General features: G+C 47.6%; 1 protein-coding gene across 1 annotated transcript in view; it reads right to left on the reverse strand.

Annotated features, from left to right (window-relative positions):
- The window catches only part of TSPAN14 (tetraspanin 14), a 54,164-nt gene that overhangs the window by 14,986 nt on the left and 13,907 nt on the right, over positions 1 to 25,271 (reverse strand). The window contains exon 2 of the mRNA XM_018042480.1: positions 12,474 to 12,571. Coding sequence (XP_017897969.1) covers positions 12,474 to 12,554 — 81 coding nt within the window. The 5' untranslated portion in view covers positions 12,555 to 12,571. The remainder of the gene's footprint in view (positions 1 to 12,473; positions 12,572 to 25,271) is intronic.

Genomic DNA, 25,271 nt, shown 5'->3' on the forward strand with positions numbered 1-25,271 from the left:
TAGTCCCACCTTCAAAATACGTAAAGAACCCTCTCTGCTCCCACCTGTCCATGCCATCACCCCTGCAGGGACCTTGCAACTGTCTCCCCACAGGTCCCGAGCAACTAGAACAACACTTTAATAATATATATCAGATCACCCTCCTCCTCAAAATGCTCCAATGACTTCCTTTTACACTTAGAATAAAATTCAAACTCCTTGCTGTGGCTCACAAGGGCCTGGGTAGCCAGGCTGTAGCCTGCATATCCAACATTATCTCCAACCCAGCTCCCTGGCCCCAGTCCCATCCCAGATCACGGCCATCTCTGCTGAAACCCAGACATCCCTCCCCACCACTGTGACTGTTTCTTGAACTCACCTGCCTCACCCCTGCCTTAGAACTTTGACTCGATCCCTTAGCCTAGAATGTTCCTCCTCCACATCCCTTCCTGGCTTCCTCCCTCACTCCATTCAGGTCTCTCCAAATTTCACCTCCTCAAACACACCTCCCTTTGCCATCCTGCACAGACTGTCTCCCACGCGTCAGTCCTGACCTCCTTCCCTGCTGGAGCTTCTTCATGGTACTCACCCTAGACCACGTGACCTGTCTACTGCGTCTCCTCCCCTACTTACGCCCTCTGAGGGCAGAGAGGTTTTCTATTTTGTTTAGGGTTGCCTCACCACTTTGCAGGACAGCCCACCCAACACCAGGTACCACACGGGATGGTGAGGGAGGTCTGGCTCCTGCAGCCCTCTCGCTGAACACAGTCAGCTTGAGACACCAGCTCCGTGCCACCACAGCCCCGTTCTCCTTCTCCCGAAACAATGGGGCTCCAAGAATAAGAGCTCATGGTTTTTTTCCATTCTCTTTCAAAGGAAGAACTAAAGTTAACTTGCAGCAGAAAGACAGGAACTGAGGTGGGGGGTTGGAGGGGTGTCACATGCCAGATCATGCGTTCAGTGGACACTGGCCCCAGGCAGGAACTTTAAGGACCAACAGTTGTTTTAGAGACAAGAAGACTGAAGGAGGGCCAGACAGGGGAAGTGACCTGTCTGGGAGCTCACACAGCAAACTCTTGAATGAGCCAGGACTCTGGCCAGCTTGGCATGGCTCCCTGTGGAGCCCCTTCCCTGGCCACGCCCCCCTCCCCGCCACCTCCGCCCCGGGACAGATGGTCTGTGTAGTTGGGATGCCCTCTTGGCTGCCAACCATCTGGGAATGCCTCCAGCCTCGGAGTAACCTGCTTTGTTGCTCATCTATGACCTGATTAAATTCCTTCTCAAAGAACGGAGTCCAGCTCCCGCCAAGCCCAAAGAGGCCAGCCTTGGACCATCAGGTTCGCACACCGTGGTGGTCACCAGGGCAAGCAGCACCACCCTCTCCTGGGTAACTGGTGCTACGTTAAACACAATACACTTTGAGAGGACCTCCATCCCCCGTAACACTGGTACTGTTACCCCTGTTTTTCAAATGGGAAAGTTCAGATGTAGGATGATTTGGTTATTGCCTAAACTCACACAGCGAGCTGGTGCAGAAGTCAAGAAACAAACCTGCCTGTCTCTGACTGTCTTGACATCACGTTATCTCACTGCACAGGGCAGCCGCGAATAGTGGGCACCAGCATACGCCCTCCACCGCAAGGGGCAGTCACAAGTGCCCAGTGGCGTGGGAGGCTACAGATGGGGCTTTGAGGCTGTGCCACAGTAAAGCCAATGGAGGACCATTCTGTGTCCAGTCAGGACCCCTGTGGGGGTCACTGTGAAGATTCAGGAGTGACCTGAGGCAAAGGCCCCCTGTGTAAGAAGGTGAGAGGTTTCCTCCAGGGCATTCTGGGCTGGTCCAGCCCTGCTTTGTTCTGGAAGCCCACATGGAGTCAACTTGCAAGGTGGGCAAGCCTTTACCCAGCAGGTTCCGGACAGGATGGACGTGTAGACACCTGGCTAGGTTCTACGGGACAGGAGGAGGATTCCAACACCAAGCAGGTTAAAAGCAGCCCCTCAACACCGACAGTTTAGTGGCCCTGGTCTCTTGCAAGATTTCATTTCAGTGTGAAAGTGCTCAGGCAATTACTGCAGGCCCCAGTGCCTTTCCTCCACAAGATCAAGGCAAACCACCAGCAGTGGTGTTGTTTTCAGGCTGTTGGCCTGCCAGCCCCGGACTCTTGTAGATTCCTTTAGCTGAGGCAGGCTCCCCTGGGCCACCTGAGGGCGCCTCCGAAAAGGATCAGGAGGAAGCACTGAAACCCAAAGGAGTCCTGGGCAGCGCTGAACAAACAGCATGGGTCAGTGGGTCCTGATTTCAGCTCCACCCCACAAGTTCCGTGTGAGAGGACTTGTGTGAGTCCAGAAATTTCTCTGAGCCCGTTTTCCTTTGCAATGTGAAGGTGACCCCTCCTGGGTCAAAGGAGGGTCGTAGGATTCATCCCGAATGATATGCTTACCCTGGGGCACTGAGCAAGCCCTGTCTGGAGGCAGAGCAGAGTCCTGGGGGGCCTTCAAGACCTTATCAGCATTTGCTGGATTGAAGACACTGTGCCTCACCCTCCAATGACACAGTTTGTCCTGACACAAGGTCAGAAGCATCTGCTTCACTGGGCTTCTGGAGACAAGAGTAGAGTTTAAGGAAATAGGGGCCTCCTGGAGGCACTTTTCAAGTGAAATGGGGAAAGGATGATGGAAAGAAAACAGGGCAGGGAGTAGAAAAAGCTATAATAAAACTGTTCAGCTCTGTTCCTAACTCACCTTGTGGCTTTAAGAAAACCATAGCTCTCTTCGACTTCAGTGGAGGCCAGTGATCTCCAAAGACCTCTGTTTCTCCTGCTGCCTAAGCTCCGCCCCCATAAATCATGCCAGGTGAACCCAATGGTCCTGGCACTCACTCTCCAGAACCAGAAATCCTGGCCTGGCAAGTCCAGGGAACACCAGAGATGCCTGTGGTCACGTGAAAGGATGCCAGAGATGGCACAGATCCTAGACCCAACCTGGTCCTGACAGCCAGTGCGCTGAGGTCAAGATGAGGAGGCCTTGCCCTTCCAGACTGCATCCACTCTGGAGCATGAAGAGAGCATAAACGGACTGCTTCTTTCAAAAAAAAAAAAAAAAAGCTTAAAGCCAGCCACTTCTGGGTGGGAGTTTGGAAGTTCTGGGGGCCGGAAGGGATGCTGGAGCCCAGCTTCCTCATCTCAGAGGGAAACGGGACGGGGCGGGTCAGTGCCTTGCCCTGGGTCACACTATCACACACCAGCCTTTCCTCCTGCAGGAAGGGCGGTTCTGAAAAACCAGAAGAATGTGTGCCCTTCCCACAGAGCCGGTGAACCCCTGCGAGGGGCCCCGCCAGGATGGGGAAGGACACCCCACAGGGGTCTGGGGCAGCTTCCACAGACACTCTGTGCTCCCAGATAACAGGGGGACCATGAACACAACGCCCGGCCCAGAGATCTGACTCTGGTCAGCCTCTGAAAGAAAGGAAGGCAGAGGATGGTTACAGGCAGCGGCCCCAGGCGATAGCGAGAAGGAACCCCCAACCCGCCTCACCCCCGCCCCAGTCCCTGCCATTGCTGGCACAGATGGATGATTAACAAGATACTAAGCTGAGGGTCGGCAGTTCCATAAGCCAAATGGTAAGTATTTTCAGCTTTGCCGGGTGGAAGGTCGCTGTTTCAGTTACTCAATTCTGTTGTTTTAGCAGGAAAATGGGCAGGGCTTGTTCCAAAAAAAGTTTTATGTGCTAAAACGGGCAGAGAGCCAGGTTTGGCGTGCAAGCCATCGTCAGCCACGTCCTGCACTCAACTATCATGCCGAAACCATCTGAACCTAGCCAGGGTTTCCTTCAGTTCAGCCACGTGAACCCCGGGACATCCTGTAATTCAGGTCTCCAACCCTGGTATGTTTCCATATTACTTCAACAGGTCTTACTAGCATAAAACTACAAGTAATTCAAATAATATGTTTCCACAATGGAATATCCCACAACAACGAGAATCAACAATCTATAGTTATGTACCACAGCAAGAATGAATCTCAGACAAAAGATGCCAATTCAAAAGACTTGATATGGATTGAAAGTTATGTCGCTCCAAAATTCACATCTTGAAGCCGCAGCCCCAGTGTGATGGTATTTGGAGACGGGGAGGTTAAGTGCGGTTACATGAGGTCATGAGGGTGGAGCCTCCATGATTAGAGGAAGAGAGACCAGAGCTTGTGTTTTTTTTCTCTCTCTCTCTCTGCCATGTGAGAACACAGCAGAAAGGCAGCCACGTGAAAGCCAGGAAGACAGCCCACACCGGAACCTGACCATGCTGGCACCCTGATTTCAAACTTCCAGCCTCCAGAAATGGGAGAAAATACATTCCGATTGTTTAGGCAACAAAAGCAATGGCATGTGGAATGGCAGCCCAAGCTGACCAAGACAGGAAGAATATTGGGGCAGAAAAGCTGTGTCTAGCATCCAAACAAAAGTTACCAGATAAGCATGACCTATAAAAAGGTAAAAAAAAAATCAGTAGCTGGAAAAAAGACAGGAATGAGAAAGAAGATGGAATCAGCAAAGACTTTAAAACAGATACTTAAATATACTCAGAGATTTACAGGAAAATAAGCAAAGAGAGAAACAGAAATATAAAAAAGATTCAAATGGAACTATTAGAAACAGAAAAACCAACATTAGAAGTGAAAAATTCACTAAATGGGCTTAGCTGCCAGTTAGACACTACAGAAGATGAGTGAACTCAAAGAGAAAGCAATAGGAACCATCTAAATTAAATGATGGAGTGGGTAAAAACAAAACAAAACAAAACAAAACTGAGCGGCATCTCAATGACCTGTGGGACAACAAGGAATTCAAGGCGGGGATGGGGTATATATTTAAAGAAATAATAACTGAAGCCATCCCAAGTTTGATGAAAAATATAAACCCACAAATCCAAAATGCACAATGGACTTCAAACAGAACACAAGAAAACACACCGACACACATCATGATAAAATTGCTGGAACCCAGTAACAAAAGAGAAACTCCGCAGGAAGCCAGGGAGGGAAAGAAAAGATACTTGTATAAACAATATACAAGATATTTAACCAAATGAAATGAAAACATCCCAAGACGTGTGGGATACAAACAAGCGTGCAGCATCATCAAACACAGCATACCCTGGACACATCTGGGTTCGCCTCCAGACCACCAATACAAGACAAGTCACACTAAGCTCTCTGGTTTCCCAGTGCATGTAAAGACTATCTTTATACTATACTGCAGTCTAATAAGTATGCAATAGCATTATGACTAAGGAAAAAATGTACATATCTTAATTCGAAAATACTTTACTGCTAAAACATGCTAACCATCATCTGAGCCTTCAGCAACTCATAATCTTTTTTACAATAGTAATTATTCACACATCCCCATAACAAATACAACAATGAAAAAGTCTGAAATATTCCAAAGATTACCAAAATGTGAGAGACATGAACTGAGCCGTTGCTACTGGGGGAAATGGTGCTGATAGACTTGCTCGGCTCAGGGTTGCCAGAAGACCTTCAATTTGTTAAAACTGCTGTGTCTGGGAAACACAATAAAATGAGGTACTTACGCTATAGGAAAAAAGAAAGATCTAAAATCAATGACCTAATCTTCCACCTCAAGAAGACAGAAAAAGAACAGCATGATCCCAAAACACATAGAAGAGAGAAAATAATAAAAAGCAGAAATCCACACAACAGGCTGGAGATGGATGGTGGTGATGGATGAAGAGCAACATGAATACACTTAATGCCACTGAACTGGGCACTTAAAAACGGTTACAATTCTAAGTTTTGTTACATAGGTTTTACCACCATTTTTAAATATAAAAACATTTTTAAACTTTTTAAAGAAATTCATGAAATTAAAAACAGAAAAGAAAAAAAGAAACCCAGAGAAACATCCTCTAAATTAAAGGAAGCCAGATCTGAGAGTGAAATTTAATTTATAATGACAGAAGGCAGATCAATGGTTGCTGGAGGAGGGGGTGGGGAGAGAAAGACTACAGAAAAGCACAAGTTTCAGGACAGATGGAAATCTTTGATATCTTTATTGTGGTGATGGTGATTATACAGAGTGTATAGCTGCCAACTCAGTGAACTGAACATCCGAAATGGGTATATGTATTCTATTTAATGTACACCTCCATAGACGGGATTTTTTAAAAACACATTTCTGGGAGGGGAAAGGTATAAACAAGGTGGGAGTAAGCTACTCCCCCACAGATGACAGATCACCCCGTCAGACTGAGCCATGCTGACTATTTGCCAGAAGCAGAGTTACACACACCATCAGTTACTCAGCCTTGACACCACCCTGTGAGTGTGTAATAATCACATGTCCCAGGCAATAATCACAGTACACATACTGCCCATCCTTGCAAATTCCTCCTGGGGGTCCCAGCCTCAGATGCGCCTGAACCAGTGAGATCAGGAGCTGAGGGCCTGCAACGATCAGCCACTCCCAGTTCAAGTGGAGTCTATAATTAAGCAATCCTTGCCCTCTGTCTTGGCAAGCCAAAATATGGAAAAATACACACACAAACACATACCCGTGTGCGCCAAACAATAAGGGGATCTATTTCCTATGAACTGGGGCAGCCTTTCTGGTGAATATGATTATATAAATGTGTCAGGCCAGTCAAAACAATGGACACACCTTCTGACCCATTTAATCTCACTCCTGGGAACCTATCCCAGCAAATAATTTCTCGTCCTTTCCCCAAAGGCAAGAATCTGTGTTACAAAAGATAATCACAGCGTCCTTATCCAGGATAGTAAAAAAAAACCTCAAAGTCCAATATGGAATTTTCAAAGACATGGTCAGGAAGTCTACTTGGCAACCTGGAATGCTCTATCCTAAGACTGCAAAATGAGGAGGATACTTTTACCAAGTGAAACTGTGAGTGAGCGCAGACAGGAGAAGGGAGCCTGTAGGAGGGAACACAGTAAAGCTGGGGGGCCTTGTGTAGTTCTCTAGAATTTCCAAGCAAATACAAAAGTTCAGTATATAAAACTGGAAGGGGAAAAGGTACTACTTCTCAGCAGTGAAAGCGAAATACTCTACATCTGTTGTTCCAGCAAAATTCTTAATAACCTCTCTTTCATTCTTTAAAGTTTCCTGACTTGGACCACAAATTACATGCTTACCCTACTCATGGGAGGCATCTGTTACTTTGAAGGAAGGGGCCTCAAGCCATGCTGGTCACAGAACACAAATGTCCATGTTTCTCACCCAGAAACAGGCTGCACTTGAGGCTCAGAAGCGAATTCCTGCATTTTACAAGCAAGGAAGCTGTGGCTCATGTCCCTGAGAAGGCCCAGGGCAGGGGCTCTCTGTGAAACACAGGCTGATCGTCTGTGCCTACAAAGGGCCCATGGTTCTACACTTTTAATCCATCTCTGAAATAGATCCTGGCAAGGGCTTCATCAGAACCTCTGCAGATTAAACTCAGTGTTTGTGGTGGTAAGCAATCCTGGAGTTGCCAGCATCATCGGAATCATCCCTCATTGAGGATACACTCAGTAAAACCAGGGAAGCCCAAATTCTCTCCAGAATCAGGTGGGGGTGAGAATGAACAAAGACAAAGACTGCATGCCTCTCTCAGCTTCCCTTCCTCTGCAAGTCAAAGTGAGATATTTCAAGAATTTTAATCATAGTGAGGCTTCCCTGGTGGCTCAGTGGTAAAGAACCTGCTTGCCAATGCAGGAGACACGGGTTCGATCTCTGTCCCGGGAGGATCCCACATGCCACAGGGCAACTAAGCCCGTGTGCCACAGATATTGAGCCCGTGCTCTAGAGCCTGCGAGCAGCAACCACTGAGCCCACATGCTGCAACTCCTGAAGCCCCAGAGACTGTGCTCCTCAACAGGAGAAGCCACCGCAGTGAGGGGTCTGCACATGGCAACTGAGAGTAGCCCCCGCTTGCTGCAACTAAAGAAGAGCCGGTGCAGCAATGAAGACCCAGCACAGACAAACATAAATAAATAATTTTTTAAAAAGGAAACTTAATTGTAGTAAAGTACACATAATATAGGCAATGGCACCCCACTCCAGTACCCCTGCCTGGAAAATCCCATGGACGGGGGAGCCTGGTGGGCTACCGTCTATGGGGTCGCACAGAGTCGGATACGACTGAAGCGACTTAGCAGCAGCAGCAGTAACACATGACATAAAACTAACCATCTTAACCATTTTTAAGTAAGACTACTCAGTGGCATTAAGTACATTCATAGAATTGTCAAACCATCACCTCCATCCACAGGTATCTTTCCATCTTGTAAAACTGACCCTGTTCAACAGCAACTTCCCACTTCCCCTTCCCCCAGTCCCTAGTTCCCACCATTCTACTTCCTGTCTCTGACTACTCTACGTACCTCATATAAGTGGAATCATAGAGCGCTTGTCCTTTTGTGTCTGGCTCATTTCACTCGGCATAATGTCCTCAGTGCTCACCCATGTGGGAGTACATGTAGGAATCTCCGTTATTTTTTAAGGCTGAGTAATAGTCCATGGATGAGATGGTGTTGGATGGCATCGCTGATTCAATGGACTCCAGGAGCTGGCAATGGACAGGGAGGCCTGGCGTGCTGCAGTCCATGGGGTCGCAAAGAGTCAGACACGACTGAGTGACTGAACTGAACTGAACCGAATATTCCATGGCACGTATAGACTACCTTTTGTTTATCCATTCATCCTTCAGTAGACACCAGGGTGGCTCTACCTCTCAGCTATTGTGAATAATGCTGCTATAAACAAGGGTGTGCAAACACCTCTTCAAAATCCTGCTTTCAGTTCTTCTTGATATACGCCCAGAAGGAGAATGGCTGCATGTTATGGTAATTTTTTTCACTTCTGGAGGAACCATCATACTTTTTTTCCACAGCAGCTGCACCATTCTCACCAATGGTGCACAGGGATTCCAATCACTCTGCATGCTCACCAACATTTATTATGTTCTTGTTTTTAATAATACGCATTCTAAGGGGTGAGAAGTGGTATCTCATTGTGGTTTTGATTTGCATTTCCCTATGTCAAAGTGAGATTCCACCCCAGAAATAGGTCTAACACAAGCAAGGAATGATTATAATTTTAAAAAACCAAAAGAAGGGTAAAAAACATTAGTGTCCTCAAAATGCTGTGTTGGCAGCATTTCCCTGACATCCCTGTGATGAAAACCCCATGAAGCCCAGCTCCATGCTCACCTAGTAAAACATGCAGTTCAGAACAGACACAAATACTGGGGCATCCATGTTTCTTGCCTCCAGTAAGTATTAAATGTCCCATGGGAAAATCTTGGTCCTGAAGTTGGAAAGAGACAGCTTAAAGAACAGTACTACAGGTATTTGCTATAAAGAATGTTACTGTGAAAATAATTCTGGATGGGGCAACCTGCTAAATAAAACCTCTGCTTGTTCCAGCACCTAGAACTGGTCAAAGAATCAACAAGTTGCTTCTTCATATTCAAACCTGCCTACTGAGCCCAGGTCCACCATTAAGGCTGTCATCCTGCTCCACTGCTCACTGTCAGTTCATCAAAATCAAACAAAAACTCTCTGCAAAACGATCCAGCAAAATAATCCAAGGTGGAAGAAGATATAAATTAAACAAGATTGGCTGAGTTGGTAACTTTTGAAGCCAGTTGATGGGAGCATGGTGGTGGTGGTGGGATGGGGTTGGGGGATGTTTCATTATATTGTTTCATTTCTGTATTTTCTCCATTTAAAAAAGAAAACTCCTCTGAGAAGGCATACCATATTACACATTTTCAGCAACCTTGTGAAGCAGGCAGCAGGCAGGTGAGAGCAGTTCATAAAGAAATTAGCTCAGGTGGGAGTCCAGACTGGCACACAGCAGCCCCGGCTGCGCCATGTACTAATCGAAGGGCTCTACACCCCAGTTCTCAGACCTCACTCCACGTTTTCAGGCCCTGCACAGAAGACAGCAAATCTTTGCCTAAAACTCAGCAGGGAGGGGCCAGGCGGCCTCCCCCTCTCATTTTCCCAACCACGCTCTCTCAGTCCTTGTTTTCCTGACTGTTCCTTTTTGTTCCATCCCATTCTGCCCCAGCGGACACCAACTAAATGATTAGCTCTCGACCACACACATTGCCAATTCTGCAAAACTCTGATAACACTGCAGCCTCCTTCAATAACCAAACAGACCTGCTACAATTCTGGATTCATGAACTCTACAATTTGAATTTGCTGCTGCCAATGTATTATACGGGGTAGGTTAGTAAAACTTCCCAATAGCAAAGAATTTGTTCTGAAGAAGCTGTGAAGAAATGGAGAGTCCCAGGCCCTTAGCCACAGCGGCCGCAGGAGAGTTTCACTCCAGATGCAAAAATCAGGATGAGAGTCAGAGGTTGAGATGTAAGGCCAATAAGCACAGCCGGCCAGCTGGCTGAAGGGTACAACAGCTGGGTGGACAAGGCCAAAAAGGTCAAACCGCCAGTCTAAACCAGGTGGCCCTGAACTGTGCATCTGGCTGGCAGGTGGGGACTCCAGGTGGGGCCAGAAGGCTCCCCTCCAGACAGGTAGCAATGCACGTCTGGACGTCGCACATCTCAGGGAGGGGCAGCCACAGTCTTCCCATTAGGAGGGGTCCACAGGAACCACCTCAAATGTTCAGCACTGCTCTACTACAGGGGCAATGAGGTGGTTGCTAATGAAAGGTTGTCTGGGACCAGAAAAGTCCTGGGGTAAACAGCCAAGCCACTGAATCCCACCCTATTTCTCCAGGACAGAAACCCACCCCCCCACCCCACCCCCACAAATTTGGGATAAATCATCAGGAGAAGATGCTGGAAAAACAAGGGTGAAAGGCTGAGAAGTGTGGCAAGTCTGCCTTATTGTCAAGTATTCCAGTCCAAATAGGAAAGGTCAACATCCTCAGCAGAGGCAACTGTGGCATCATGACCACTCACCCTGTGCCTCCTCCTCTGTCTGGTCCCCCCAGACACTAGCTGCAGACCCAGACACCAGAAATGCTGCTTATATTACAGGGCAGTTTTAAAAACTCTCTATGTGTGGTCAAGTGGTCTTGTTCCCCTGCACAGAATCCATGTCTGCCTCTCTCTGAACCAATCTCACCAACATGCTCTGATATCTCTCTTAACCCCTTGACAATCTCCAGCTAGTACCAAATTCTCTGCTTGTCATTAAGGCAAGAGTCCTTGAAAGAACTGTCATGAGTCACTGGTCTCCACTCTCTCACATCCCATTAGCTCCTGGACCAGCTCTATGTGGGTTTCCACCCTCAAGCAGTTCTGGTCAAGGTCACAAACTCCACCTTGTCAAAGCCAATGTCAGTATTCTGTTCCCACCCTACTCCTCTCTACGTGAAGGGCTTCCTCTTGAGACTTCCATGACACAAAAATCTCCTGGTCTTCCTCTGACCTCAGGCCACTCACTCATAGCCCACTTTGGAGTGGACTCTCCTCCTTAATCCCACCTCTAGCATCCCCACCTCTACATCCAGACTCCTCCTCTCCTCAGTCAATACACTCTCCTTCAATAATCTGGTCACCCTTTCCTCCGATGGTGACCAAGACTTGCATTTCCAGGAAACAGACAACTCCATGTGTCTGGCTAAGAGATCATTCTAACTCTTCTGCCCCAAATTTCATCTCAGAACTTGGGACCACCACTCATCCCTTCACTCTTCAGAATCTTTCCAAAATCAGATGACACCATCCAACTTATAACATACCAAGTGTTATTAAAAGGAGCAGAAAGTAATTCCAGCTACTTACTGGGAACCACTGAGTCCCACATGACCTGGCTTCTTTGTGCCCATGTCCTAACCTGTGTCCCCTATGCCCTGTACTCACTCAGATCCAGCCACATGGAATTCCTTTTGTTTCTTGCACATACCAAGCTCATTCCTGCCTCAGGACCTTTGCACATGCTGCTCTCCCTAACCAGCGCTTTCTTCCCAAGACCCCACATGGCTGTGTATTGATTAGTATTCAGGTCTCTGCCCACAAGCCTTTGTTTTGAACGTCCTTCCCAAGCACCCCGCCCAAGTGGTTTCTCCTTCCCTGCTCTGAGGCTTTTAAGCTAATACCTCTTCCAGCTGAACACCAGCATTACAAGGGCAAGGCTTTACTACCCTTGTTCACCCTTATCTCCTAGAAACCAGGACAGGGCCTGGCCCACAGTCCAGTGTGCACAAAGGACCTCACAGCTGATGTCTCATTGGGGCATTCCTGGAGTGTGGGTGGAGGGAAACTGGGTCAGAGCCCCAAGCCTTCCTGAACCCCCTAGGCTGAAGAAGGGCACCTTAAACTGGTCTTTAATCACCTTGGCCTTCCCCATTACAGCACTTGATGGTCTATTTTATAATTTACTTGTTACTGGCTTCATGACGGTAGGGCCATGACTGCCACCTCATGGGGGCCAGGTAAACCCAAAGTACATGAAGAAGCATGGTTTACTAAGGACAGAGAACACGGCCGCTCTCAGCCACTCACCCAGAAGACGATGTTGTAGCTGAAGAGGAGGTACTTGTACCAGCAGCTGACCTCGGCGTTAGAATATCTATAATAGTGCATCTTCTGAGAAGCAGGATCTATGGAGAGAGGACGAGTGATGAGATGGCAGGCTCAATTTTTCAAACCATTTCCCCAAAATCTGCTCCCCAAGGAAGGAGCAAAGGCAAGATACAGAATCAGACTCCCGAAATTCCCAAATTGTTCCCTGTGTTCTTTAAGTAGTCCAGAGAGAGGTTTAATACTAATGCCAGCTATAGGTTAGACAAAAATCAGTGAAGTCAACTTCCCATAAACAGCCAAAATAGGAGGAAAATTTTTGAAAGAATGGAGAATAGCAATTTCTAAAAAGTGTCATGTAGACTTCTGCTGGGAACCTTCCCAAACATTTAGGTCATCACCTCTTCATTGGATATTTATTCCCCCACTTCACAACAGGGAAACAAGAGTTCAGAATGCTCATGTGACTTGCCCAACAGCAAGACAAAAACCATAGCGTTCAGGACCCAAACCAAGGCAACATGCGGGTGGAGACAGCGGTCCCCACAATCCACATTCTTCCCACCCACTGCTTGCGGCCAAGCAACCAAGGGTTGAGGGAACCAAACGAAGAAATGAGGGCTTGACTAGTAAGAGTCGAGTCTGGGAAGAAGAGATGAAAGAGCAGGTTTGGGCATGACCTAACAGTGGCCAGTCAGCAGAAGTCACATTTGTTCATCTAGTATTTTCTGAGACAACCTCTCAAGCGCAGCCCTCAAGAGGTAAGGAAGGCAGAGCGCCCTGGCCTGGGTGGAGAGATCCCGTGAACTCACAGCAGCCAGTCTTCACTCCACTCCCCCTTTCCCTGCCTAACCTCCCACCCTCTAGGACCACTGCTCTGGCCTCCTTGGGCTACAGTAAAGCTTAGATTATAGAACACCAAACTGCACAGGGTGAAGGGTGGGCCACTCTCCTTCATCTGTGTCCAAAGCCTACAAAGGAGGGTGCCCTCAAAAGGAGTGCAGTCCGAGGGCCTGGTCCACCTTCACTATGTTCATTTTTGAAACACGATGGCAACCCAGGTGGACCCTTAACTCCTCCTCTATCTGCTGCCCAACAGTGGCTGAAGGGTGGGGGAGGTGCCTCAAGCTGACCCTCAGGGTGGGATCTGAGGCTCACTGGAAATGCCCACCCCTAGCCCCAGAACTCACCCTACTTCCCAGGGTGAGGAGAGGAACAAGAGGCAACCCAAGGCCTAGGGCAAAAACAAACAAGGCTACTCTGGCAGTGGGGAGACAACCCACCCACAGCTGCCAGTAAGAGAGCAGCTTCTGCGCCTTGCCGCGGAGCAGCCACCACAGAATCCCTTCCTGCCGAGGCAGCCTTGGCGGCCTCGCCCCTGGTCTGTCATGTTCTGAGAAAGTGCTGCCAGGCAGGCTCGTGAAACCACATCCCTCTGGAAGTGGGTACTCTGACTGCTCCACCATCTTTCCCAGAACAGAACCAACCAACAGGCAGAGACCAGACACCACTGCCCACTGGCCCACTCCCTCCCAGAGGGACAGGAGTATGGTCAAGGCCCAGCTGGGAGTACCAACCTGCCTGGCCTGAAACCAGCCAGGGAGCGGGCAGTGACCCAGCAGCCCATCCCCACCTCCCCGTCACACCAGAGCAGCATTTCTACAACACTCCCCTCCCAGAATGCGCACGAACACAACTCCCGGTAGCAAGGGAAGATTCCAAACACAAGGACACCGAAGGCCTGAACACAGCCTGGGCCACACAGGATGGCTGCAAGGAGGTGAACAGGAACTCCTGGACAGAGTCCTTCCTTTGGCCACATGACCTGACCCTGAGCAAGCGTCTGCCTCTCCAGGGCCTCAACTAAAATGGGGCCGATCCCTAAGGTCCCCGGAGACTGGGGAGGGCTGCTCAGGCACAAGACCCTGAAGTTCAGGAATCCTAAGGGGTGCTCCTTGGAGTCATTTAACCTAACCGTAGTAAAGAACTCTGCTCAAACCTCTGAAGCAGTAAACAAAGCCAGGCTCCCTTCTTTCTCCTGGATCTTGGCTTCACAAAGACATCAGCTAATTAACACTGGCCTGTATGCCTTCCACAGCAGGGCAGACCTCATCCCTGGCCCCTAGCCCAGGGCCTCTGAACAACGATGACCCTGAGGTGACACGGACTCGCTGCGTGGAGATCCCTGATCTCCTTCTGCTCCGGCCATGTACATGGGAGAACACGGAACGGCCACAGGGAGCTCCTTGTCAGGCGGGCTGCAGGGAGCCAGTGCTCTGGAGTGTGGGTTCTCTGCAGGGGGCTGGTTTTCTCACCACCTGTTCCTCACTCTTCCACTGGGCTCCCAGGGTCTCGCCCCACAAAGACTCAACCAGGAAATAATTCTGCCTTTATACATGTCACGGTTCAAACCCACACACAGAGAATCTCAACATCTGTGATATAAACCCCAAGCCTTAACTCCATGGTGACTTAAACATTCAGAACTATACTAGCCAGGTCCATGCCAGGGAATGATCAGAAAGAAACACCCTAACCATGCATGAGATGATGCGTCACCCTCAGATATGCCTGTCACTCACCCCCAGAACACTTGCTTCAACATTGCACCATTTCTGTTGGACCAAAATAACCATATGAGGTCTTGGGGTAGGGTGTTTCAATGACACTTATTTCCCCATTCCAACCCACAGAAGAGGAAGCTGTTGAAGGGAAACAGTGCAGTTTAGTCTTTCTTCACCCCCTTGTTTACTCCTCCCCAGGGGAGAGAAGGCGCTCAACTGACCGGGAGGTGGGGAGAGGGGTCCCGCACCGCGCCACACGCCATCAAAGGAGCAGCAAGGAAAAGCTGCCTCTTGCTCTTGACCCGCCAGCTCTGTCCTGAGACCAGGGTGGGTAGAGAAGCAGGTCCGGAGCTTCAACCAGAAAATCCAGGTCCCCACATAGGCAAGTTCTGAATTTAAGTGGAAGGAGGTAACAGTGAGATTTGTTTGGACCCCAGCCTAAGCCACATCCTCCAACACAGAGCCTTGGGTTTGGGGTGGAATGAAGGCAATGAGTGTCTGAGGTCTGGCTTGGCAGCTTCAGAACTTGAAGGAAGGAGAAAAGACTGAGTGCTCCCCCACCAACCTGAGGTGTTACCCACATTTCAAAGAACCCCAAAAGGTGACGAGGATGGTGGTGCTGTAACTAGAACCAGACCCGACCCAGAAGTCAGCCAAAATGACTCCAGAGTGACTACAGTCCTCACTTCTCACCATAGTTGTTAACCCAAGTAGAGTCATATCGGAGGGAGGCAAAACTCAGCTCTCTACCAGCTAACGAATTCAGTCAACACCAAAAGCATTTACCCTTAATACCTTAAATACACAGACTAAAAATTCTGCTTCTTAACAGAAGATAAATTTTCACAGCTACTAACGACCACCACAACTGAAAACTCTCCAAAAGCTATGTTGTGTTTTCTATAGAGAAAACAATTATTTAATTCCAAGTCCTCAAACTGTCTCAACTCCAAAAGTTATTATAACAGAATAAAGCATTCATGTGGCAAGTAGGAGGCATTGTGTTTGTCCAAACATCAACTTCTTAAAACAAGGGGGAAAGTCAGAATTATTTAAATGTTAAGATAGCTGGTTAGCCACCTGAGAGGAATTGAATAATCCACTAAAGTCTATCTAAATAGTAAACACACATACACACTCAAGAACAGGGTATCCTTCACATTTAAGCTAATGGAAGTACAAAACTATCAATATAAAACAGATATGCTTTTAAATTCCCATATAACAATGAAAAGTAACATTAAAATTAAAAAGGAAACAAATGATAAAAATTATCTGCAGCTGTAGTGATTATGACCAAGGTTAAATACTATCTCCAACACATAGAAATTCATACTTAACAGAAGACTGATTTTAGACCAGTGGACAAAGGATATGGGCATTATACTAAAACTGAAGAACAAAACAATTTCTAGATGGAAAACTACTCAAAGTCACTGGAAAAGAAATTAAAGACAACTCACAGATATTGTTTTACCCTTTTTATTTTCACAAAATCACCACCACTATTGCTGGCAATCCCATGGTGAGGCTATTGCACTCATACCTTGCTGGGAGTGGAATAAACTGTTACTACCCTTTGGTAAGCAATACAGTTATAGACATTCAAAAAAAAAAAAAAAAGAAGAAGTCCTACCCTTAATCCAATAAACTCATGACTCAAGAGTTTGCCTCAAGGAAAGAAACCAAAAGAAGAACGAGAATATGAGTTAAGCATTCAAAATCTAAATATCCTAGCTTGCAATTATGAAACAATTTGTAAGCATGTGGTTAAAGGTCAAAATGGAAGCTAAAAGCATGAAAATGGCTTCGTGGGTTGGTAGGCTCACAAGTGATTTTCTAAAAAGGCTTCTACTGTGGCGCTTACCACGACCACCTATGTACTAAAATGTAAACTGAGGCCACTGCTGGTGGAGGATGCTGGCCCCACAAGTGTGATGACCTCTGCAGTCACCGTAAAGAGGGCTCATCTACTCCGGGATTACATTAACTTGTAAGATTGTTTCCTCCTCCGTCTCTCAGCTTTATTTAATTAAAAAGGTAGTACATGCTGAACTGTAAAATACTTAGACAATTCAGAAGTGTACAAAGAGAACTGGCAATGAGCAGCCACTGATAATGGCTATCGGATTTCTGCAATGGCCCACAGTAAGAAGCTCCTCAGTATTCTTGCCTGGAGAGTCCCATGGACAGAAGAGCCTGTCGGGCTACAGTCCACAGGGTCGCAAAGAGTCAAACACAGCTGAAGCAACTTGGCACACACAAGAAGCACCCTGAACAATCAATCCAGTGCCCACATACTCCTATGTACATCTGAGGTCTGGGAAACAGTACTTGCCCTTATCACAGGCCTCGTGTTCCAGATTTGCTATCTTCATTTTTTTCAAAATTATTTCTGAACATATCCCTGCAAGAATCAATGACTGTAAATGCTGTGTTCAGAAAAAAAAAAAAAACAGACCCTAGGCCCCAAGGCCCCAGTCCCTTTCCAGGGGCTCCCTTAACTTCTAGGTGCTCTTGATGTTAACATTCCAAATGTCTTAGAAAATTCAGTACATGCTATTCCCTGGTTTTTCATTGTTAGGTGTTACCTCACCACTTCCTGCCCTGAAGAGGAAAATGTAACCCTACTCCTGTACCAGCCACCTGTCCCAAACCACTCCCCTCACACTCCTTTCCCATATCTCCACTCTAATTATACCCACAGCGACACTAATTTTCAGAGTCTACATTATTAGGACCATGTGAGTCATCACGGCAAGCCATATGAGCCACGATTACTTTTCCTAGACAACTTTTTGTTCTCTAGACTTAACAATTCTCATTTTTTCTCTTTAATTTTCTATGAATTTATTAATATTCAACCCCAAATTCAATGTCAGTTGTCCAAATCTCCTCTCAATAAGTTCACTCACATCTAGTTCCTCTTCCAGAAGAAATTTCTCCTGGAACCTTCTGAGCTACTTTAATCTGGACTGGTGCCCAGAAGAAGCCCCTTGGCCTCATTTGGGATACAGCCTATAAAAGAGCCAGTCTTTGCTCATCTTTGTGGAAGAAATCTTCAGGGCAAGAGGAAAATTTTTCAGACCATGTATGTCTGAAAACATCTTTACTTTATTTTTATTTGTGAATAAATTTTGGCTGCGTATAGAACTCTAGGTTGGGAGTCATTTCTACTGAGAACACTGAAGGCAGTGCCCTAACATCTTCTACATTCCAGGGTATTGGGAAGTCTGAAACCACTCAGATTCCTGATTTTGTACTTAACCTATTTCTTTCTCTCTGTAAACTTGTAGGATCATCCTTTTCTTCCCAGCACACTGACATTTCAAGGTACTGGTCTAACTGATCAGCATACTGGCCTATCTTCATCCACTCAGCTCAATATTTGACGAGTCCATCTGATATGGAAACCTATATCCTTCTAGGAAATTTTTTTCTGGGTGATTTTCCCACTTGCCTTTTTTTCTGCAACTCCTATTAATGGACATAGGAACCTGAGCTGATTCTTTAAACATCTTACCTCTTCTGCTCTATTATCCATCTCTTCTTCATCTTTCTTGTCTAATTTTCCAGAAAACTCTTTCAAATTTATAATTATTCTAATGATTCGATATTTTTGCTCTGCCCTTATTCTTTTAAAATTTTAATTTTTTTTTGTTTCCTAAATGTTCCTTTTGTATAGTATCCTATTCCTATTTCATGGGTACTTCTCTTATCTCTCTGAGAAAATGTCTAATTTTTTTCAAAATATTCTCAAAGTAGAATACTTATTTCAAGTTGCTCCCCCCGCCCCATTTGTTTTGCTTCTTTTCATGTTAGGTGCTTTCCTCAGGTATTAGCAATCATTAGTAATCCTCATGACTAAACGTAAATGCCTAAGAGTTGCCTAGAAGCACTGAGTCCTTGGGCAGGTGGGTTTCTGTGCAGGGCAGTCTGGCTGGCCCATCTGCTATAAAGTCCCTGTTGTTGGCATCTTTAGTTCTTTCCACCTTAGGTCAGTCAGGTTCCTCAGTGAGGTCTCTTAATCTCCTGCTTGGAAGGTAAGGGGCTGGCTGTCAGAGTTCTAGAAGCCAAGTGGGATAGAAGGCTGGGGGGTGGAGATGTTCTTCACATCAACTACTAAGAACAACTGGAATATCCCAGGCCCTTGGTTTTCCCTTCAGCAGAAGGAATCTCCAATGTCTCACTTAAAGGGAAAGGGCAGTCACCAGGCACCATGGAGACAAGAAAGAGGTTTAACCACATGAACTGCCTTCAAACAGTCCTTATATTCAGCCGCCTCTGATGCTCCTCCCCTCCAAGCCCCCCTAAAATAATATGGCGACACCAACTCCTACATTTCCAAGTGGGTCACTCACCCATCTAACTCCTGATTTGAACATTTTTTCTTGCTTTTGCTTCCTTTGCCACTTTCCACGTCCTTATAGAATGATTCCTTTTTAAAAATTCCCTTTATCTTAACTTTTGTGGGGTTTTAGAACTGTGGTGTTGGAGAAGGCTCTTGAGAGTCCCTTGGACTGCAAGGAGATCCAACCAGTCCATTCTGAAGGAGATCAGCCCTGGGATTTCTTTGGAGGGAATGATGCGAAAGCTGAAACGCCAGTACTTTGGCCACCTCATGCAAAGAGCTGACTCATTGGAAAAGACTCTGATGCTGGGAGGGATTGGGGGCAGGAGAAGAGGACAACAGAGGATGAGATGGCTGGATGGCATCACTGACTAGATGGACGTGAGTCTGAGTGAACTCTGGGAGTTGATGATGGACAGGGAGGCCTGCATGCTACAATTCATGGGGTCGCAAAGAGTCGGACACGACTGAGTGACTGAACTGAACTGAACTGAGGATAAAATTAGGTGTGTTCATTAAATCTACAGATCTCTGGGAAGACTTCAAAAATATTTTAGTTGCCATCTTTTCACTGAGCAAAGTAAAAAAAAAAAAAGGAAAAACAGGAAGTATAATTTATAACCATATAAAAGGACAAATGAGATTTTGTGGATGTAATCAAGATGAATAATCAATTTACTTAAAATAGGGAAACTATCTGAGTGGGTCCAATGTAATTAGATGAGCCCTTAAAAGCAGAGCTTTCTCCCAGCTGAGGGCAGAAGTAGTCATATTCCAAGTATGAGAAGGATGCAATGCATTGTTGCTGGGTCTAAGGCAGGGGAGCTACCTGCCAAGAGCAGAGAGAAGTTCCAGCAGTTCAGGGGAGCCCTGGCTGACGGTTAGCAAGGAAACAGGGCCTCAGTTCTAAAACAAACAACAAGGAACTAAACTCTACCCCAAATCCTCCAGAAATGAATATAGCCCTGCCAACCCCTTGATCTGGGCCATGTGAGAGCCCCAAGCAAGGAACCCACTTGAACTGTGCTGACCTGACAACACTATCCACCCATATCCCAGGCTAAAACTCTACCAAGTTATTCTGCTGGCTCCTCCCTACCTCATTCTCCAGACTTGGCCATTGACCAAGATTCAACCTTTCCACCTGACCTTTGAGGCTCCCAGTACTTGTATCTGCCCACAGGCTGATCCCCAGGAAGGGCAGCCATATTCCCAACAGAGTTGGGGGCCCTGCTGCACCTCCAAACAGCACACCATAGGCCTTCGACTTTCCAGGTCCTCAGAGCCCACTGTGAACTGGGGAACATTCACAGGCCAAAGGAACAGGGAAAGGGGAGAAGCCTTGGAAGAGACAGGCGACCTTCAAGGGAAATGGGTAACTGAGATGGTCATAAAGGCAACCCAGTAGGCTGCCTCACTGCCCAAGGGAACCTCACGCACAGGAAGGGTGTCATATCATGCCTCTGCCTAGGGGCACTATCACTCTTAGAGGGGAAAGAGGGCCTCATGTCCACAGGCTCCCCACTCGGTTCCGACTCACCCTCAGAGTCAGAAGTGTCTAAGTCCTACTCTAACCCATACGCCTTAGGGCCAACTCTCCATACTCAGGGTCTGCCACAAACAGTGCAAAAATGAACATGGTGGCAGCAACTACCGCAGGGGTCCGGAAGTTTGACTCCTCACCGTGGGAAAACACTACAAACTCAGCCAGGAGTTAGGATGGGCCCCTCAACCCCCCACCCCCCACCGTCCCTCATCCCCGGGTGACAAGCCCTGCCACACAGGTGTTGGGGAAGGGAGGTTCCCAGAGTTCAGAGGCTCTCAGGCCCTTGACTGCCCGACCTGGGAAGGCCTCCAGGTGGAAGTCCAGGAAGACCTGGGCTGCCAGCTCTGAGCCCCGCCGGGCTCCCCAGTGGGCCTGGGATTCTACGAGCTTGGCTTCCTGTCTGAAACTCTGTTTTTAACCATCACAGCGTTATGAGCTTCCACTACCAAAACCCCACAACCCCCAGACCTGCTGAGTCTGAGAAGCACCAAGGGGCCCCTCGCTAATCTGGGGGGAGATATCTGTCTCCCGCGGTGCTGACACCAGGAAAGAAGCCAAGAGAGGGACGGATGAGGGGCAGAGGAGGAAGCAGTGAGGCGAGGGCTCAGTGGGAGACATGCTGGGCCTCAAATGGAGGTCACCTAATCCAGCGATTTTCAAACTTACTATTTTTATTACTTTTTAAGCTACAGGAGCTTTTATACAAAGAGGCTCTGACCCAGAAACCCAGCATGAGGTGTGCAGAGCAGTTCTCTTCAAGTGGCTAGGGGGAAGGGGAGGCTCTATGACATACACGCTTGAAAATGACGGGTCTGGCCCAGCTGATCCCAAATTCCACATAACTGGGGAATCACTCAAGGAGCTTTATCCAAACTGCACACAGAGACTCGTTCAGTAGTGAGGGTGACAGACCTGGAAAGCCACATTTTTAAGAGCTGTCCTTCACAGCAGACAGTTTGAAGGGACCCCCCCACTGGCCCAATCTGGAACTATGTGTGCATCAAAATAAATAACATTAATGCATTTTAACTCACTGAATAAAGTAAGAACCCATGACTCCATTCTAATACTATAATACATTCTAATTCTATAAATGGATAAATAATATATAAATGGAAGAGAAGGGAAAGTTCTTTACAGAAGGATAAATGTAAAAACTTATGTAATTAAATCATCACCATTCAATAACCATAGAACTCCAGGTTGGGGAATTCTAGAATGACAGAAATAACTGATAATGGGTCCTTAAGTCTGTTCTGGCTATTATAACAAAATACCAGACTGGACCAAACTGGCAGACCAGGCAGCTTCTAAAGTACAGAAGGTTATTCCTCATAGTTCTGAAGGCTAGGAAGTCTAAGATTAAGGCACCGACAAGGTGGGGTTCAAGCCTCATCCTGGTTCAAAGCTGGCACCTCGTCCCTGGTCCTCAGTGAAGCAGCAAGGGAGCTCTGAGGGGTCTCTCGTAAGGGCACTAATCCTATTCTTGAAGACTCCACCCCCATGACCTAAGCTCCTCCCAAAGGTTTCAAGCCCTAACATCATCAGGCCAGGCACCAGACAATTTCAGTATGTGAATGGGCGGGGTGGGGGAACTCACAAAGACATTTAAACCATAACAGGCTCTAAAACTAGTCAACAAAAGTTTGATTAGAGACAGCATGTTTACATGGTCTCAAAGTATCTCCCCATAGAACACTAATTAATTACAAAGAGCATGATAGTAACTCAGCAATGGAGAAACCCTGCAGATATCACCTGTAACCACCACTGTCACCACCAGCAATGAGTCAAGCCAATGGCTGTCCCTCCTGCCGGGATGCACTGAGGACACATGTCATTTCTGTGGTGTTCCTGGCGAAAATGCATAACCTGAGTCCTATCTTGAGCAATGGTCAAAAAACAAACAAAACAAATGAAGGAAGAGTTTACAAAAATAACTCGTCTCAAATAAAATGTAAGAAGTTGTGGACATTTTTCTTTAAAGAAAAGAAGAAAACACTGGGGCAACAGACAATCCTGGGTCCCAAAGGGAGATCTTGAAAATGATGCATCAGGCAAGTCATGCCTCACCTGCCTGCCCACACAGGTGAGAGGGCCGGGCCGCCGGCAGCGGCTGCCATTCCACCTCTCAAAGGACTGTGCAGAAGGAGGCCTGGCACCGTCCTGGCCTCCCAGGGGCCTTCCCTCTGCTGCTGAATGTGAACCCACCTGTTTAAATGCAGATGGGGAGCCCTGAGCCCAGATAATCACAGCAGGCCTGTTTCTGAAAACCCGATATGCACATGAAATGTTTACATTCAGAAGCGGATGCGCACAAGATGCGGTTTCTGGGCCCTGTTTACAGCGACATCTCCAACATGGACAAGAACCCATGAACCCTGCATGCTGGGACCTCTGGACCTCAGGACCCAGAGGACTGGGCCTTCTGTCCACCCTGAGCTTCTCCACAAACGGCTTGAGGCAAGGCCACAGCATGAATGGATGAAGCCAAGAGTCTAGCAACCCATCAGTGTACTACCTCGCTCTGCGAGTCCCTGCGGGGAGAGGCTTTTACTGTGGGAGATGAACACCTCGGGACCGGTTTCTACACGTCCTGGCTGCTGCTGCTGTTGCCAGGCACCTAGAGTGGGGCTGTGGAGACCAAGAACTCGAGTGAGCCCTGCACCTGACCGGAGGGGCTCAGGACACGCTTCCCTCTGCTAAATGCTGTCAGGCAGGCGCAGGAGGGCAGGATGCGGCCCAGGAAGGAAGGAGGAGGCGGGAAGCTGGTCAGGAAATGTTCCCTAGAGCAGCAGCTTTAACCACTACAAGCCGGCATGGTGGCAGCCAGGAGTCTCAACAGAGCTCTGGGTCAGGCCCTGTGGATGGCACCAAGGCGCCACCGGGCCGGCTGGGGAATGGGACGCTCCTAACAGCCACAGACGTACTGAGTGACGAGTGGGCCTGCTCTCGGGCAGAAATAAATTCTGCTCCAATAACTGAGTCCTGGGCAGCCCTTAGGGGAGCTGCTCCAACTCAGTGCGAGGATGTGACCTGAGTGTCTAATGTGGGTGGGAAACGTTCTCTTTGCAGAGATATCCCACCCTCCTCCCCCTCAACACAAACTATATAAAACTTAGAATTAAACACCTTTTCTTCCATTCCTCCATGCCTGGAAGACATAAAATAAAGACTGTGGCTCTAAGATGTTCAAAATCCTTGTATCCAAAATTGCACAGTTCCCACTGCAATATACTTTTTAAGACAACCAACCAACCAACCCACCTGACTCCCGAAGTCAGCACTGGAGGGCCGCCCCCTAGTCCTGCCCAGGGCGGACAGGGCTCACCAAGCCAGGGCAGAGCCTGGCTCCTGGCCTCTGAGCAAGGCAAACAGCCTGGGGCCAGTCTCACAGAGGGAAGAAAGCAAACTTTCCCAGCAAGCTATAAAAGGTGAGGCCTGCCGGAGAAAAATAAGTAAGACGAAATGCACTGAAAATGTAGAAGAGAAGAGGAGCGAGCAGGGAGGGGAAGGGAGAAGCAGATTTAAAAAACAAAAAACAAAAAACAAAAACACAAATCAGTGATGGGACTCTAATGAAAAAAGCTGAGAAAAATCTGCAAAGAGATTAGAAGCTTAGTACCTAAAACAGTTCCAGACAGCCAGGGGCATCCCCAGGCTTGGGGCCCCACACTCACCCCCACAGGCCCTCCACCCACCTCTACCTGAAGGCAGGGGGAAGGCAGGCCATCTTAGCGAAATCAGGAAAATCATTTCAAACATTTTTACCTCTAAGAAAAATACTACAAAAAATAAATATACAGTCCGTTTTCTGGACTATTTATTTGAACTTCAACATATACCAAAAATCTTTTTATAGAATGCTTCGTGTGTCTACAAAAAGCAAACAACATTTACAACCTGATTCTGATCTCCTTGTCGCCCAGCTGGGACGGATGGGGTGGGCCAAGTGGCACCAGATGGCCCGGGGAGGCTCTTAGCCCCCTTTCACAAAGGAGGGCTCCAATTACCTCCTCGGCCCGGTGCCCCAGAGTTGACCTCGCCGACAAGCTTGGAGGAGGCACCCGCAGCTGCCAGCTCAGGCGGCTTCCATAGTTCCCAGACCCACCTCCCAGACACCCCCCCAGTGCCCAGGGCTACCTGCTGCGATCTTCGTGTCCCAGAGACGGAGTTGCCAGACCCTTTTAAAGTCGGCAACTTTAAGCAGGGCAGGAGGGTGAAGACAGCTAAACCACAAAAGAGAGAAAACAGAGTCTTGAAGGTGGGGCAGGGCAGGACGGAGGTGTCTGAGACACAGCCTCTCAAACTTGAAAGCG

The sequence above is a fragment of the Capra hircus genome, chromosome 28, assembly GCF_001704415.2.
Source record: "Capra hircus breed San Clemente chromosome 28, ASM170441v1, whole genome shotgun sequence".
Taxonomy (NCBI): domain Eukaryota; kingdom Metazoa; phylum Chordata; class Mammalia; order Artiodactyla; family Bovidae; genus Capra; species Capra hircus.